The sequence below is a fragment of the Microcaecilia unicolor genome, chromosome 1 (assembly GCF_901765095.1).
Source record: "Microcaecilia unicolor chromosome 1, aMicUni1.1, whole genome shotgun sequence".
In the NCBI taxonomy this organism is placed as follows: domain Eukaryota; kingdom Metazoa; phylum Chordata; class Amphibia; order Gymnophiona; family Siphonopidae; genus Microcaecilia; species Microcaecilia unicolor.
This window is the reverse complement of record NC_044031.1, coordinates 650,396,104-650,413,703: the sequence shown is the minus strand read 5'-3', so window position 1 is coordinate 650,413,703 and position 17,600 is coordinate 650,396,104. Positions and strand designations below refer to the sequence as shown.

Genomic DNA, 17,600 nt, shown 5'->3' with positions numbered 1-17,600 from the left:
AATCTTTCCCCTGCCCCATCTACCTTCAAAAATGTTTGTCTCAGACTTTTTGTTTGTTTTTTTTGTTTGGTATGATTTATAGGGAAAAGAAAGCCTGTTGATGTTTTAACAGTTCATTACATTGATCTGCTCAAGAATTCTAAAACATTATCTGTCCCATCATACATAAGAAAATTCTCATCAGAGTCACCCTCCCTGTTACTACCTGGTTCATAGTAAGCTCTGTTGGATAATGGAAAAAATGACTTTGCCTCCCCACCCCCCTTGGAGAAATTCCTGCCTACGCCCATGGAACAAGAACAACACCATAGCTGATCTTTAAGAGGGAGATTTTAAGAACCTTCTTCTCCCCACCCCACCCCCAACCGATTGTGCATTGAACTGGGTGGCAGGGATTATAAGAGACCAAACCCAGTGTCACCCGCCATCAGCATTAATCAGGAGGCTATGAGTGGTCTCCATGGTATGGGGGGTAACGGGATAGGGTTGGGAATGGATTAAGATAGGAGTTGGCATTGTTTAGAAGTTAAAAAAAATAAATGAGACATTGTTTTGTTTACTTATATGTTTTTTGAATTAAGAATTTTTATTGGAATTTTTGTACAGTTATTGAATTCTTCAATAAAAAAAGATTTAATATAAGAACACCCACCCCATTCCCGCCTCACTCCACCCAGCACATCCCAACTCCACCCATTTCACCTCCAGGCTCCACCCCTAGACAGACCTCAGTTCTGTGGCCACAGCACCAACAAGCCACCTCCCCCTCTGGCAGCAGGAGATGCCTTAATAAAACATCATTTCTTGCTGCCGCAGACCAGTATCGTAATAACAGTTGTGAGATTTTGCAGCTCTTATTGCGAGAATGGTCCTGTGGCAGCAGATTTCATCTTAATAAGGTATCTCCTGCTGCCAATAGAAGAGGAGGCTGCTGAGCAGGAGGTCTCGGCTTCTCAGTGGGAGTGCAGTAGATGACCTGTGAAAATTGAAGTCTCCTGCTGAATGCAGGAGATTTGGCAGGTCTGCAACACTAAAACCAACAAAATTCCTTCCCATGTGACAGAAGCCACCAACTGTAAGTAATGACATACATATCGCAAGAGATAATTGCTGATTTCTCTGTTTGTGTCTCTTCTATCAGGGACAGTCTATGGCCCGGGAAGTGCGTGCCCTCATGTACCTCGAATGCTCTGCTAAGTTCCAGGAGAACATTATGGATATTTTCGCAGAGGCCACAGCTGCAGCACTGCAGGGCATAAAGAGGAAACAGCGCAAAAGCACCAAGAGGAGCTGTGTACTGTCCTAGTGCCCCAGTATGCCAACTCCTTCAGTGTGAAGTGTTGCCACCATTTCCCACAGTGTGCACTTAATACCACACTGTGGTAAATTACTGTGGAGTAAATAACGCTGAATCTTCAGAAAGTGACAAAGAGGAGGATGGCACCTTACAGACTAACCAATGTATTGAGGCATGACCTTCCGAGGTCAAGAGTTCAGCCTATGAGATGCCAATAATACACTCAGAAACCAACATTTCTGTAGAAGCAGCTCTGTGTTTTGGGAAGGGACCAATGTCACAGAAATATTGTCCCTTGGTTTTCTAAGGACCAGGAGACAAAACTTGACTTTCCCATACCCAGTGATAAATATTATTTGAGTTTGCAGTCAGTCCCTTGTTGATTGGCATGGTCTTTGAGATGTTGGGAGTTTTCCCCGACAATGTCTCAACTCTTTGGATGAATTCTCAATTCTGCAATGTACTGAACTTTTGACTTTGCACTGTATAGTACTGGATTTTTTCTGTATTCCTTCGTCTGCCTCTGAGACACTAAGGGTAGAGTCCCTTGCTGTTGGACATAATTCTTGCTGTGTTTATAGACACAGAATACGTTGAAAAATCCTGACCCTCTTCTTTACAGGGAGAGGGGAGACTGTGGGAAACACGAGGATAGAAGATGGCGTGGACATCTTCAGCACCTAGAAAGGGCTCCAGGACACTTCAGTGCCATTTTGGAAGTTCACGCATATCTCACTCATATTGAGGCATATTTTCAAAGCACTTAGCCTTCCAAAGTTCCATAGGTTTCTATGGAACTTTGGAAGGCTAAGTGCTTTGAAAATATACCTCATAGTAGTCTAATTTTGAACAATACCTCATTCTGCGATCAAAAAATTGACAACCAGTATAAACGTTTATTATAATTTTTGGACAAAATTTATGATACCCCAGAAAGTATACATAAATTGGCAAAAGTACAGATTCTTCAAATGCAGCATCTGGTGAAGCACATGTACAGAAGAGTAAGAAAATTAACGCCTGGCTCTCAGCTATGGAAACACACTTCCACAATCGTTGCTATAATTCTAATGTCTGTTGAATTCTGTATACTTCAGCAAATTTAAATAAAATCATCAACATTTTACTAGCTTTCCCAATTGATCTGGCTTTGCTGATGGCTAGAAAGAAATTTAAAAAATATGCTCAACCCCATCTCTGGGATGTACCTAGGGTCGCAGAGCAGAAGGCAGAATCCTGGAAGGGAAAACAGTCGTACCGACACAGCAAAGCTACATGAAACTACAGTGGACAGGTGCCATCCATGCATTTTCTAAAAGGGAAACAGATTTCAGGAATGAACTTTATTGCTTTCAGATTCAAAACCTGAACTGAATTTGTGAGATTATAGCCTAGGACACACATATTGATCTCTTTGGTATATTGTATATTTTGTATTTATCTTTTTTTGTCTCTCTCTGTACATGGTATAGTATAAAATACATTGAGGACAATATTTAAAGCAATTACGAACATTGCTTTTTCTTTTAGATGTTTAACTCGAGCTTTAAGTATTATTGAGGTCAGAGCATGATGATGTCATCAGGCATTGTTAAAGCTGCCATACCATTGGACAAAGCCTAATGATATGCTGATTGTACACCATTTGATGCCCAATCACATGATGCTGGTATTGACCAAAAAAATCCCCCCCCCCCCCCCCCCCAAAATGTGGTTAAAAATATGTATGTATGTCCTGTACACTCCTACTCTTACCAGTAGTAGGGGGCATTCCTTGCAGTGGGGTGAGGGCAAAGTTTGGAAGTATACACACCATTTTTAAATTTTCAAATATAGGAGCATACTTTTCCTCTGAAAAAGTACCATGCAAATTGGTGGGTGTAAATGGGTGCAAGTGTTTTTTTTTTTTCTCAATTTTGAAAGTGAGAATGTGTGTACTTTCACCTTGAGAATGAGCTCAATTGCAGACCTTTGCACCTACCTAGCCATTCTTAAACTTAACCCCCAAATGCTCTGACATAATTTCAAATTAAAATAACAAAAGAGGACACCCTCAGTCACAGGCCACACCTTATTTGTTATGGCATCAAGAGTGCCTGTATCTCATGATCCAGCAGTATGGGCTCTCCCTGGGCCATCTGTATATATAAAATTGTATATAAAATTATGTTAAATCAATAGTTAAAAATCGCTTTCTCAGGCTGTTTTGGTTTCATGTAACTGTTGCACTGTCTTCATGACATCATCATTCATATGTCCTGTGACTGAGAGCCTCGGTCATAGCCCAGTGCAGGGATTAGCGCTGCAGACTTCCCTGCAAGACAGCTTGAAATCCTGTGTTTTTAGAAGTACAGAATGACACAGTACAAAGAGGGTACAAAGTACAAGACAGGGTGCAAAAAGCACCAAGCGCCTTCAAAAACGGGACGCAGTTGCTTTAGTGATCAAAATCAATATTCCAATATAGACCCGACATGGACATGTTTCAGCGCACAACGCCTGCGTCAGGGGGTCAAGTAGCGTTCTATTATAAAGTGAATATTTTGATGAAACTTCTTTATGATATAGGAGTTCAACATGCTCTACAAAAAAAGTCACTCAGCATATTTGAAACGGAGACTCACTGTTTCTAGTGCACTGCATATTGAACTCCTCTATCATAAAATATTCACTTTATAATAGATCGCTACTTGACCCCTGACGCAGGCGTTGTGCGCCGAAACACGGCCCATGTCAGGTCTATATTAGAATATTGATTTTTGTCACTAAAGGAACTGTGTCCCTTTTTTGAAGGATCTTGGTGCTTTTTGCTGTATTTAGAAGTACGGAGCACAGTAAGAAACTGGGGTAAGCCTACCTACCTACAAAAGCAGCAGCCAAATCACAGGTAAATCATTGCTGAGGAAAAACATTGCTGTGATCCATGAGGGAAATAGTTGTCAACTAGATCCAGATTCGCCCGACAGGGTTGATCCAGTCATGGACTTACCCTGTTTCATGCAGGGACTTGTGGTTCTGATTTCCTCATTGGATTTCCTAAGAAACCCAAGGCTACAAGTTCCTGATTGCATTGGGGTGAGCCCAGGACTGGATCAACCCTAGAGGGAAGAGTAGTTGTAAGGGCTTCAGGAAGCCAACAGCTCCAGCTATGACAAGGGAGGAAGCTCCAGGGAATTGTGGGAAATGTAGTCCCTAGAGCCATTTTCCCCTAGGTGAGCTATACCAAACAAGGAAACCACGGCTCAGAGGAAGAACTTGGGAAAGCCAGGAGCCATGTAGGGCTAATGCTACACATTCCCCTAGATGAAACAGCTCACTAGGAGGAGCCTTTCTGTGAGAGAGGTTGTAGGAGATGTATATTGGGATCCTCAAGGGACGGACAGACACTGACTTGCCTGGTAATGTAGGCAAGCACAGCCAAGAGGGTGGAGAAAGCCTGAATTATAGAAAAGGTGGTTCCTCATCTGGCCACCAATAAGGAAGTTAAGTAACTCTAACATGATCCCAGAAGTAGGGCAACTGGGTGTGACAAGGAACCTCTTAAACCTAACTGGGAAGTATAATAGGGGTCAAATGGAAAAGGGAGACAGGCCAGAATGGGCTGAAACCCCCAGGGCATAGTCCCTAAAGTTATAAAAGTGAAAAGGACAGAATGGGCTACATTGAATGTCAAAGGCCCTAACTCTCCTAATAAAAGGCTATTATTATTTAAGGAATTACTCCCATTAAATCCCCTTGAAATTGTTGCAAGAGACTAATTGTAGATACCAGCATGAACATTTATTATCTCATCCTCACTCTTCTCAGAAGCTGTTTGCCTGTGACAAAACTGGGTCCAAAATACACGGGGTAGCATTATAATTTTATAATTCATTAAGGGGGTCTTTTACTAAGCTGCGGTAGCGTTCTTAGCTCGCAATACGAATCAGCTGGCAGTAAATGCCAATACGCCTGGGCATCTTGGCATTTACCGCCAGCTGATTTCTACCACGACCTAAAAATGCTACCACAGCTTAGTAAAAGACTCCCTAATGTTGCAGGTTCAGCGGGCGAAATGAGACTCCAAAAGTCAGTTCCTCCTTGCTCAAGTTTTAGACTACCATGAAGTAACATTTAGAACATAAGAGTAGCCATACTGGGTCAGACCAATGGTCCATCTAGCCCAGAATCCTGTTTTCCAAACAGTAGCCAGACCAGGTCACACTCACAAGTACCTGGCAGGAGCCCAAATCGTGGCAACACTCCATACTACAAATCCCAGAGCAAGCAGTTGCTTCCCATGTCTGTCTCAATAGCAAACCATGGACTTTTCCACCAGGAATTTGTCTAAATCTTTTTAAAACCTAGATACACTAACCGCTGAGTTCCAGAGCATAACCGTTGCGTGAAAAAATATTTCCTCCTATTTGTTTTAAAATTATTTCCATGTAACTTCCTCGAGTGTCCCCTAGTCTTTGTACTTTTGGAACGAGTAAAAAAAATCTATTTACTTCTACTCATTCTGCACCACTTAGGATTTTGTAGACCTCAATCATATCTCCCCTCATCTGTCTCTTTTCCAAGCTGAAGAGCCCTAACCTCTTTAGCCTTTCCTCATATGAGAGGAGTTCCATCTCCTTTATCATTTTGGTTGCTCTTCTTTGAATCTTTTCTAATTCTGCTATATCTTTTTTGAGGTACAGCGACCAGAACTGAATGCAATACTCAAGCTGCGGATACACCATGGAGTGATACAAAGACATTATAGTATTTTCTGTCTTACTCGCCATCCCTTTCCTACTAATTCCTAGCATCCTGTTTGCTTTTATGTCTGCCACCACACACTTAGCAGAAGATTTCAGTGTATTATCTAAATCAACACCTAGATCTTTTTCTTGAGTGCTGACCCCGAAGATGGACCCTAGCATCAGGTAACTATGATTCGGATTATTCTTTCCAATGTGCATCACCTTGCTTTTGTCCATATTAAATTTCATCTGCCGTTTGGATGCACAGTCTTCCAATTTCCTAAGGTTTTGACTACTCTGGTTCCCTTTGTGAGGGGCATGTTGATATTGGGAGATTTTAATGCTATTATGTCTCCAGAGCTGGACTGATCTTGCTTCTCCTCTGGGGAGGATAAGAGGGTGGCAAGAGCACCGCTATGGCTGAAGACCTGGGCCTAGGGATTATATATTTTCCGAGAAAAATCTTTTCTGATATAGGGTGCACTTCCCAGCTTAGCTTTACCGCTATTATGGGCCATGCCCTTTGTTGGGTGACTATCCCAAATTTAAGGGAGGAGGAGTCTTTAAACAATAGCTTGCTGAAGGATGAAGCAATTTACACTATATATAGGGAAGTCATTCGAATCTATTTGGAGCATAACCTTAATTTGGGGGCCCCCTATAGGGATTAAATAGGATACTGTTACTAGGGGGTTATTTATCAAGCAGGCTAATCATAAGAAGAAGAGGAGGGGGAGGCCTTTATTTCTCAGCACAAGGCACAAATACAGCATCAGGAGGCCCAGCATTAGCAAACAGGGTTGACAGGAGTATTCCTGGAGTTGCTGACAGCTTCACTGCATTTAGAGAGTTAGCAGAATACCAAATTATAATTTGTGAACTCTAGGATGTGGCAAATCACCTATGCACACAATAATGTGGGAAAGATCCTGGCATATAGGTTGTGTACAATGCAAATTGATGGACTGCTTCATAACAATCCATCATGACTTCTACTTCCTAGTATCATCCATTATCCTTTCCTTTAATGTTTTAATCTCGTGCATTACACCAATGGTCTCTAATGTTTCTCATACCTCACACTAACACTCTAACACACCTAGAATGTAAACCGCACTGAACCCTCGAAAGGGGATATTAGCGGTATACAATAATTTAATTTTATTGAATTGAATAGAGGTTTACTCCTTATTAAACACAATGATGGAGTTTGTTTAACCCACTCTTCTATGATTAGAGATTCAAGAGTTACTACCAGACTATCAGAAAAACTCTGATTTTGGGTAAGAATGTACTTAGCTGGAGTCTACCTTCCCTCCTTGACCCAGGCCCAGCAGGCTAATTTGGATGGTGTTATAACCAGGGGCGTATCTGGAATCCGGCGGTAGGGGGGGCCAGAGCCAGAGAGGGGGGGCACATTTTTGCCTCCCTCCCCCCCCCCGCCGCCGCCGCCGCCTCTCTCCACCCCCTCCCCGCCGTCAACCCTCCCCCGCTGCTTACTTTTGCTGGCGGGGGGCCCCAACCCCCGCCAGCCGAGGTCCGACCCGCAATCTCCATATTTCGTCTTCCTCCGTGGCCATGTGCTTCAAGGAAGTAACGCTGCAGTGCTGATTGGTTGAATCCAGTTCGGCGTCTGACATCGCTGCGACGTCAGACGCCGAACTGGATTCAACCAATCAGCACTGCAGCGTTACTTCCTTGAAGCACATGGCCACGGAGGAAGACGAAATATGGAGATTGCGGGTTGGACCTCGGCTGGCGGGGGTTGGGGCCCCCCGCCAGCAAAAGTAAGCAGCGGGGGAGGGTTGACGGCGGGGAGGGGGGCCAGGGCGAAATCTGCGGGGGCCCAGGCCCCTGTGGCCCCACGCAGATACGCCCCTGGTTATAACAATGAAGGAAATCCTCCAAGCCATAAAGGCATTGCTGATGGGCAAAGGCCCTAGGTAGGATGGCTTCTTTGCAATGCTGCTTTCTTTACTGTGCTTTTCCTCTTGCTTTATTCATCTCCTATCTCCCCTTGAGACTGTAATATTGTCCCCAGCCTCCCCTCTCCCCCCCCCCCCCCCCCCCCCACACACACACACACTGTGGGCCCTGTTTACTAAGCCACTCTGTAGGCGTGCTAACGTTTTTAGCATGTGCTACAAATTAGTGCAAGCTAATAGACACACTCATATATTCCTATGGGTGTCTCTAGCATTAGCAAGTTCTAAAAATGGTATTGCACCTTAATAAGCAAAGCGTTATGTCTTCCCTCATGTATCCCTCCTTTCTTTTCATCCTTTTGTTCTGTTTTTAGATTTTCTTGTGTGTGCTCCCCCTTAAACTATTTATTTTGACTTTGTAAATTGATTTGATTACTTCGTACGTATTAATGGTATAGCAAACAACTTGACTTTGAACTAGAACTCTTTCAGGCAAATTATCATCCCCTCGTTTGTGCCTTAATGGAAGACTCGGTTCAATAGGACGTTGAATTTATGCTGGTTTGGCAGGATAGGTGTTTTAAAATGAACATTGTCCTTCACCTCATACACTTCATTCACGTGCTACCAATTTCAGTGTCAGCAGAAGTTGATTCAATTAATTTGGCAAAATAAGAAACCTAGACTCCCCAGAAACCTATGCTACTGCAATCATAAAAAGGGGGACCTAGGAGTGCCTACTTTAATTTATTATTATAGGGCAGCGGTGAGTGGTTCCAGAATCATTCGCATAAGTTGTAGGTAAAAAACTGAACAAGACGTGGTGAGCTCAGTATCACTGGAGCACTTGGTGTGGTTGCCCTGTCGTACATATAATCTTTTTCAGGCTTTATGTCCTATCTACAGAGCTTGATTTTCATCTACCCCATTTTACATCTATTACATCCAATGTACTGTTTCCACCTGACGTGAGGCCTAGTGTATTTAAGAATTGGCAGCAAAAGGGACTGTCTTTTTGGGATCAACTATCTGAAGATGATGTTATTTTTGGCACTTTGGCTCACACTTACCAGCTACCACCAACAGACAGCTTTGCACACACCCAGCTGGATCACTTTTTAACTACTAAAGAAATCAAGCAAAAAGTATAGAGACAGGATTCCCTCTTGGTGAAGGTGTGTGAGGATTTTGTTGGGACACAGAAACTCATTGACACTGCTCCACCTATATGAAACACAGGGAGAGGCAGCAGAGGGAACTAGGGTACAATATGAGGATCATGACTGGGGGACAATGGAACATGCTCATGCTAAGATCTTTGGCCAGCAAAGTTATGTATAGATGGTATTTGACCCTTGCTCAACTTCACTGAATGTACCCGGTGACGTCAACTCTTTGCTAATATCATTGGAGAGAGCAGGATACCACGGGTTACATTTGGTGGTCTTGTCAAAAGGTCAATATATTTTGGAGGGCAGAACAAAGTCAATTACAATATTGGCTGAGTGCTCTGATTCTTTGGGACCCAAAAATGTATTTATTAAATAAACCAATACCTGATTTTCCTAAGGTCAAGCAGGCATTGGTATGCCATAGCGCTAATGTAGCTAAGTTAATCATAGCTCAGTGTTGGAAGTCTAAAAATGCTCCACCTGTAGTTAAGTGATTAAATAAACTGCACTATATTTGTGGAATTGAGTTTGCATAAGTGGGAAAAATATGGAGTGTTTTCTTGGTAAATTACCCTTGATGCTTTATTCTTTTGTATGTCTATGGTAATGCCACTCAGCAATTTTATTTGGGTTACAAGTTAGCCTCTGGCAGACCTAATTTTTATTCTTGGGAAGGAGGAGGGCTGGGATTTAGGGGGAGAGGAGAATACTTGACAAAATAAACGTAAAAACCTTTAGAGGATTATACTGTTCCTTTTTGGATGGTAATTGGAGAAATAACTTTACTGTTATAAGCCATAGGGAAATTAGTAGCTGTATACTGTAATGTGCTTTTGTATGCTTTTTATGTAGATAATGAGTAAACAACTATGTTATTGTACCTTTTGGCATACTGTTTAATAAAGACCTCTGCAAACTGAAAAAAAAAGAAAAAAAGCAATCAAGAGCCCTTATTTCAGTCCTTAGGGGTGAATAGGCTTCCTTTTAAGTAACCTTTTCTTCCTTGCTTCTCTGATTCTGTTCCTCAGGGTCTGGACCAATGTATAAGGTACACACAAAAAAATACTTCACCTCACAATTCATGGATCAATATTTAAACACTGCCACTATTAAGTGCCCTGGACTCCAAAAAAAGATAAGTCCAAAACCTCATCCTCAGTAAATATCTCCTAGAGAAAGATAAAAATAGAAAAAAAAATCACTCTCCTCCCCAAAACAGTAAGCGAAAAAGAGATATAGAAGCAATAGAACTAAAGACATGGAGGTTGTGGAGATGTAGACTTAGGGGGTAATGTCAGAAAATACTTTTTCACAGAGAGGGCAGTGGATGCCTGGAATGCCCTTCCAGGAGAGGTGGTAGAGTCAAAAACGGTGAGTGAATTAAAAAATGCGTGGGATAGACACAGAGGATGCCTAAATAGAAAGAGGATGGAAACACAGAGATGCTCCCCGTTCCACGCGCAGGACCCAAAAGGCAGGCAGAGCTCCGAAGTCTCAATGTGTGGTTGAACCGATGGTGCAGGGATCACTCGATCTCCGACATAAAGTTTTTAGTTTTCAAGACGTTCACAAAAAAATGGAGAGGTGGTGACCTAGATGCACATTTATTACGCGAGGAACAGAAGCTCATTTATGAGTTTCAAACCTTGATTCCAAAAGGTTTAAACAATGAAATTGATTTGAGCCTTTTCATCAAATAAGAAGCTTTAGAGTCTTTTCATCAATAAAGAAGTTTTTAAGATATTGTCTCCAGGTTTTGTATTTCCGTGGTCAAACATCCCACTTTTTACCTGCATTTGATCAAAGGAAAAAAACACAATTTGAAGTGCCTGTATATAACTGCTAGAAGCCTAAAAAATAAGATGAGAGAGTTAGAATATATATCACTAAATGATGAGGTAGATATAATAGGCATCTCAGAGACTTGGTGGAAAGATGACAATCAACGGGACACTGTGTTAACAGGGTACAAATTGTCTCGCAATGATAGAGAGGATCAAATTGGAGGGGGGTTGCGCTATATATTAAAGCGGGAATTGAGCCAAATAAAATAAACATTCCAAATGACACAGATAGCAGTGTGGAATCATTATGGATAGAAATTCCATGTGTGAAGGGAAGGGACAGAACTAACAGACATATGAAGAAATGTTTACAGAGATTAGGAAAGCTGCCAAATTGGGCAATGCTATAATAATAATGGGTGATTTCAACTACCCCGATATAGACTGGATAAATGTTACATCAGGGAGTGCCAGGGAGATAAAATTTCTAGATGTAACAAATGACTGCTTCTTGGAGCAGCTGGTCCAGAAACCGATGAGAGGGGGAGTCATTTTGGATTTGGTCCTTGGTGGCGTGCAGGCCATAGTGTGAGAGGTGGCGGTGTTGGCTCACCTGAGAAACAGTGTTCATAACATGATCAAGTTTGAGCTACTATTTGGGATGAACCTGCAAAAGGAATCTACTGTAGCTGAATTTAAGTTTCAAAAGGGCGACTATAATACAATGAGGAAAATGGTTAAAAAGAAACTAAAAGGATCAGCTGCAAAGGTTAGGACACTAAATCAGGTGTGGACGTTATTCAAAAATACCATCTTGGAACCCCAGTCTAGATGCATTCCATGTATTTGCAAAGGTGGAAAGAAGAGAAAACATAAGCCTACATGATTAAAAGGTGAAGTAAAAGAGGCCTTTACAGCCAAAGATTGTCCTTCAAAGAATGGAAAAAGGACCGAAATGAAGAAAATAAAAAGCAACATAAGCACTGGCAAGTCAGATGCAAAGCATTAATACAGAAAGCTAAAAGAGGATATGAAGAGAAACTTGCCGCAGAGACTAAAACGCACAGTAACAACTTTTTCAGGTACATCAGAAGCAGAAAGCCTGTGAGGGAATCCATGGGACTGTTAGATCATGAATGAGCAAAAGGGGTGCTCAGGGAGGACAAGGCCATAGCAGAGAAACTGAATGAATTCTTTGCTTCTGTCTTTACGGAAGAAGATGTAAGAGATCTACCTGTACCAGAAATGAATTTCAAGGGTGATGATGCGGAGGAATTGAAAGAAATCTCGGTGAACCTGGAAGATGTACTGAGCCAAATTGACAAACAGTAGTAAATCACCTGGACTGGATTGCATACATCCAAGGATACTCAAAGAACTCAAGCATGAAACTGCTGATCTGCTATTAGTAATATGCAACCTATCGCCAGGTACCCTTGGCCTGGATTGGCCGCTGTCATGGACAGGATGCTGGGCTCGATGGACCCTTGGTCTTTTCCCAGTGTGGCATTACTCATGTACTTATAAAATCGTCCAAAGTACCTGAAGATTGGAGGGTGGCCAATGTGGCTCTCTTTTTCATCAAGCACGGCCATTTCCTCCCCTCCCCCTCCCCACAGACAGTTTGAACTTCGTGGGTGTGGCTTGGATCTCTTTCAGGGAGAGAAAACTAACAACTTATAGCAGCAGCTTCAGAGAGCATTTTCCATCTCACAGATAGGCTGCAGAGAATACCTTCTCCTGCTTTAGACTTAGTCCCGCCCACCCTACCCCTCTACCCACCCACCCCTAGAGTGACATGTCTTATATAACCTCCCTATCAACCCACTCATTACTTTTACCTCACCCATTTCTATTCTTCTATCACCTTCTCCCACTACTCCAACCAGAGTTACACCTAATCACAATGACCACCCTTCAACATCTTCAGTCCTTCTGTGACTGTTCTCTTGTGCTTGACTGCTTAAATATTTTAAATTTAAATGCTTTACTTTTTGTCTATTAGATTGTAAGCTCTTTGAGCAGGGACTGTCTTTCTTCTGTGTTTGTACAGCGCTGCGTACACTTTGTAGCGCTCTAGAAATGTTAAATAGTAGTAGTGACACCAATTTTTTAAAAGAGTTCTAAGGGTGATCCAGGAAATTATAGTAAGCCTGACCATTGGTGCCGGGCAAAACAGTGGAAACTGTTATAAAGAATAAAATTATAGAACACATAGAGGGGCATTTTCGAAAGAAACGTCTAAGTTGGAATTTGGACGTCTTTGTAAAACATCCAAATTCGGAGGCGGGGAAAAGGTAATTTTCAAAAAAAAGATGAACGTTCATCTTTGTGTTCGAAAATACCATGGACGTCCTTGGATTTGGATGTCCTTGGATTTAGACGTCTTTGATTTTCGGCCATTTTCAAAAACAAAAACGTCCAAGTCTAAAACGTTCAAATTTGAGCCATTTGGACGTGGAAGGAGCCAGCATTTTTAGTAACTGGTCCTCCTGACATGCCAGGACAGCAATCGGGCACCCTATGGGGCACAGCAGTGGACATAAAATGCTCCCAGGTACACAGCTCCGTTACCTTGTGTGTTGAGCCCCCCACCCCACCCCACCCCCAAAACCCACTACCCCCAAATGTACACCACTACCATAACCCTTACAAGTGAAGGGGGGCACCTATATGTGGGTACAGAGGGTTTCTGGTGGGTTTTGGAGGGCTTGCTGTTTCCTCCACAAATGTAACAAGTAGGGGGGGGGGTATGGGCCTGGGTCCACCTGTCTCAAGTGCACTGCATCTACTAGTAAACTACTCCAGGGACCTGCATGCGCTGTTATGGACCTGAGTATGACATCTGAGGCTGGCATAGAGGCTGACAAGTAATATTTTTAATCATGTTTTTGAGGGTGGGAGGGGGTTAGTGACCACTGGGTGAGTAAGAAGAGGTCATCCCCGATTCCCTCCAATGGTCATCTGGTCACTTTGGGCATCTTTTTGTGCCTTATTCATAATAAAAACAGGTCTAGGTGAAAACGTCCAAGTTTTAGTCCTGGACGTCTTTGCTTTGTTCCATTATGGCTCAAAGATGTCCAAGTCTCGCCTCAAACACGCCTCCGATACGCCCCCTTGAGATTTAGACATCCTTGCGATGGACTTCTGACAAAGAGGTCCAAAATGCGGTTTCGATTATACCAATTTGGACGTCTCTGTGAAAAGGATGTCCAAGTGCCAATTTATGTCACTTTTTGGATGTCCATCTCTTTCAAAAATGAGCCTGATAGACAAATCTACTGTAATAAAACGCACCCTCAACGTTCTGAAGCCCTCTGACGTCACTTACTTCATGAAGGGTTCGTGGTGGTGAAGACATCAAACAGACCATGTCTCCTTGCCCCGCCCTCGCGTCACAACGTGATGACGTCAAGGGCGGGTGAACGACGCATCACAAGCATGAGGCGCCAACGGCCCCATCCACCTCGCGGTCGTTCTTTATTATTGGTCCATCTGTAACAACTATAAAGCTGTTTCATTTGGACCCCCCCTCCAAGCCAACAGCCACTCCCTCACAGTTCGCCATCCACCCCCCCCCCCCAAACCTTCACAAACACAAACTGATAGCCAACAAAAACACAACCTGAAGGATCCCTCACTTTCAACTCATCACCACAGGAACGCAGACCCCCACTTCAAAACCCCCTCACCACTCCCTCACAGTTCACCATCCATCACCCACCCCCCCTCCCCCTAACATTCTCACTCACACACACCATCACACCCTCCAAACTAGACAACCCCGCCCACCCCTCCCTTTCCCACCCCCTATTTAGTTCCCTGTAAGCAAGGAAGCCAATTTGGTTGATCTCTATTTCCACTCTCCCGCGCAGCCCTCATTGCTATACACTCAAAATAAAGCAAGCAAATGTATGAGCTGCTGCATCCAGGTTGTCGTTCTTTATTATTGGTCCATCTGTAACAACTGTAAAGCTGTTTCATTTGGACCCCCCTCCAAGCCAACAGCCACTCCCTCACAGTTCCCCATCCGCCCCCTCCAAACCTTCACAAACACACACTCTCCAGCACACACAAAAACACAAACAAACTGATAGCCAACAAAAACACAACCTGAAGGATCCCTCACTTTCAACCCATCACCACAGGAACGCAGACCCCCACTTCAAAACCCCCTCACCAGTCCCTCACAGTTCACCATCCATCACCCAGCCCCCCTCCCCCTAACATTCTCACTCACACACACCATCACACCCTCCAAACTAGACAACTCCGCCCACCCCTCCCTTTCCCACCCCTCAAACAACATTCTGAAAACAAAAACACAATATCTATCACACACACAAAAACACTTCACTAATGACAAGCCACAACACGACCTGAAGGCGGCGGGCCAACAGAAGCAGGCGGCGGCCGACCACAGGGCCGTGGAGAACACCTGGAAACATACAGGGAGGGGGGAGAGGACCCTGGAACTGGGAGGGAGGGAAAGACGGTGAGGACCCTGGAACTGGGAGGGAGGCAGGGTGAGGGAAAACCCACGAACTGGGTGGGAGGGGAGGCAGGGGAGGGGAGGCCCTGGCACACACTCTCATTCTCACACACACACTCTCGCACCCAGTCTCACTCTCTCTGTCACACACACTCATCCATTCACTCTCTCTCTATCACACAGTCACTCACACACACACACACACACACACACACACACTCTCTCTCTCAAACATACACACTACAAGGAAAACCTTGCTAGCGCCCGTTTCATTTCAGTCCGAAACGGGCCTTTTTTACTAGTATGGTTTAATGGGACAGAGTCAGCATGGGTTCAGCCGAGGGAAGTCTTGCCTCACCAATTTGCTTCATTTGTTTGAAGGCGTGAATAAACATATAGATAAAGGTGAGCCAGTTGATGTAGTGTATCTAGATTTTCAGAAACCTTTTGAAAAAGTTCCTCATGAGAGACTCTTGAGAAAATTAAAGAGCCATAGGATAGGAGGCAAGGTTCTGGTGTGGATTAGGAATTGGTTATTTGAAAGAAAACAGAGGGTAGGGTTAAATTTAAATGGTCATTTTTCTCAGTGGAGGAAAGTGAACAGTGGAGTGCCTGGGAACAGTACTATTTAACATATTTATAAATGATATGGAAATCGGAACGATGAGTAAATTGATCAAATTTGCAGATGACACAAAACTATTCAAGGTTGTTAAAACACGTGCAGACTGTGAAATATTGCTGGAAGACCTTAGGAAATTGGAAGACTGGGCGTCCAAATGGCAGATGAAATTTAATGTGGACAAATGCAAGGTGATACACATTGGAAAGAATAATCCGAATCACAGTAACCTGATGCTAGGGTTCACCTTGGGGGTCAGTGCTCAAGAAAAAGATCTGGGTGTCATTGTAGATAATACGCTGAAATCTTGTGCTCGGTGTGAGGCGGCAGACAAAAAAGCAAACAGGATGCTAGAAATTATGAGGAAAGGGATGGTGAATAAGACCAAAAATACTATAATGCCTTTGTATCACTCCATGGTGTGTCCGCACCTTGAGTATTGCATTCAGTCCTGGTCGCCGTATCTCAAAAAAAGTATAGCGGAATTAGAAAAAGATTCAAAGAGAATGACCAAAATGATGAACAGGATGGAACTCCTCTCGTATGAGGAAAGGCTATCGAGGTTAAGGTTCTTCAGCTTGGAAAAGAGATGGATGAGAGGAGGTATGACTGAGGTCTACAAAATCCTGAGTGGTGTAGAACGAGTTGAAGTAAATCGATTTTTTACTCATTCCAAAAGTACAAAGACTAGGGGACACTCGAGGAAGTTACATGGAAATACTTTTAAAACAAATAGGAGAAAATATTTCTTCACTCAACAAATAGTTAAGCTCTGGAACTCTTTGCCGGATGAGGTGGTAACAGCAGTTAGCATATCTGGGTTTAAAAAAGGTTTGGACAAATTCTTGGATGAAAAGTCCATAGTCTGCTATTGAGACAGACATGGGAAGCAACTGCTTGCCCTGGGATTTGTAGTATGGAGTGTTGCCACGAATTGGGTTTCTGCCAGGTACTTGTGACCTGGCTTGGCTACTGTTTGGAAAACAGGATACTGGGCTACTCTTATGTTCAACATGGCTGTTGAGATGTTATCTTGAGAAAGAGTAGTGAGAACTGAGGTTGATGCAGGACAGACTTCTATGGTCTGTGTCCCACAAATGACAAATGACAGTTGAAGCTTCAGCAACTCCAGTGTTGTAGATCACTTTTTCATGTGCTGTGAGTGAGGGTGCTGTTAAGCTCAGGTGGGAGGGGAAGACATCTGGGGAAGATATATGGTTATAACCAAGGCGCCATCATGTTTCGCTGCCTATATAGTTGGCATGGTGGGACTTGACAACCAGCATTTACCCATGGGTGACTGGGGCTTGCACAGAGTGGCAGGTGTGGCTCTGGCCATCTTGTTGAGCAAACTAGATGAACCATGCGGGTCTTTACCTGCTGTCATTTACTTTATTACTGTATATCAGTATGCACCTTTCAAAGCGCTCAGAATGCACCAGGGAGACGGGCTTCTCAGGAGTAGATCTGAGAAGCACCTTCCTGAGGGAATTAAAGGTCTGCTGCAGCTTGACTCCCCTGGCAGTCTGAGTCCAGGTGCCTCGACTGATCTTAAACTATCCTTTGCATACATGAAAGCAG

The 17,600-nt window shown here is 43.4% G+C and overlaps 1 protein-coding gene across 1 annotated transcript in view; it reads left to right on the top strand.

Moving 5' to 3' along the window:
- Positions 1-2,999, top strand: part of RHOD (ras homolog family member D) — a 55,378-nt gene extending 52,379 nt beyond the window's left edge. The window contains exon 5 of the mRNA XM_030185829.1: positions 1,142-2,999. Coding sequence (XP_030041689.1) covers positions 1,142-1,306 — 165 coding nt within the window. The 3' untranslated portion in view covers positions 1,307-2,999. The remainder of the gene's footprint in view (positions 1-1,141) is intronic.
- Positions 3,000-17,600: the final 14,601 nt, after the last annotated feature.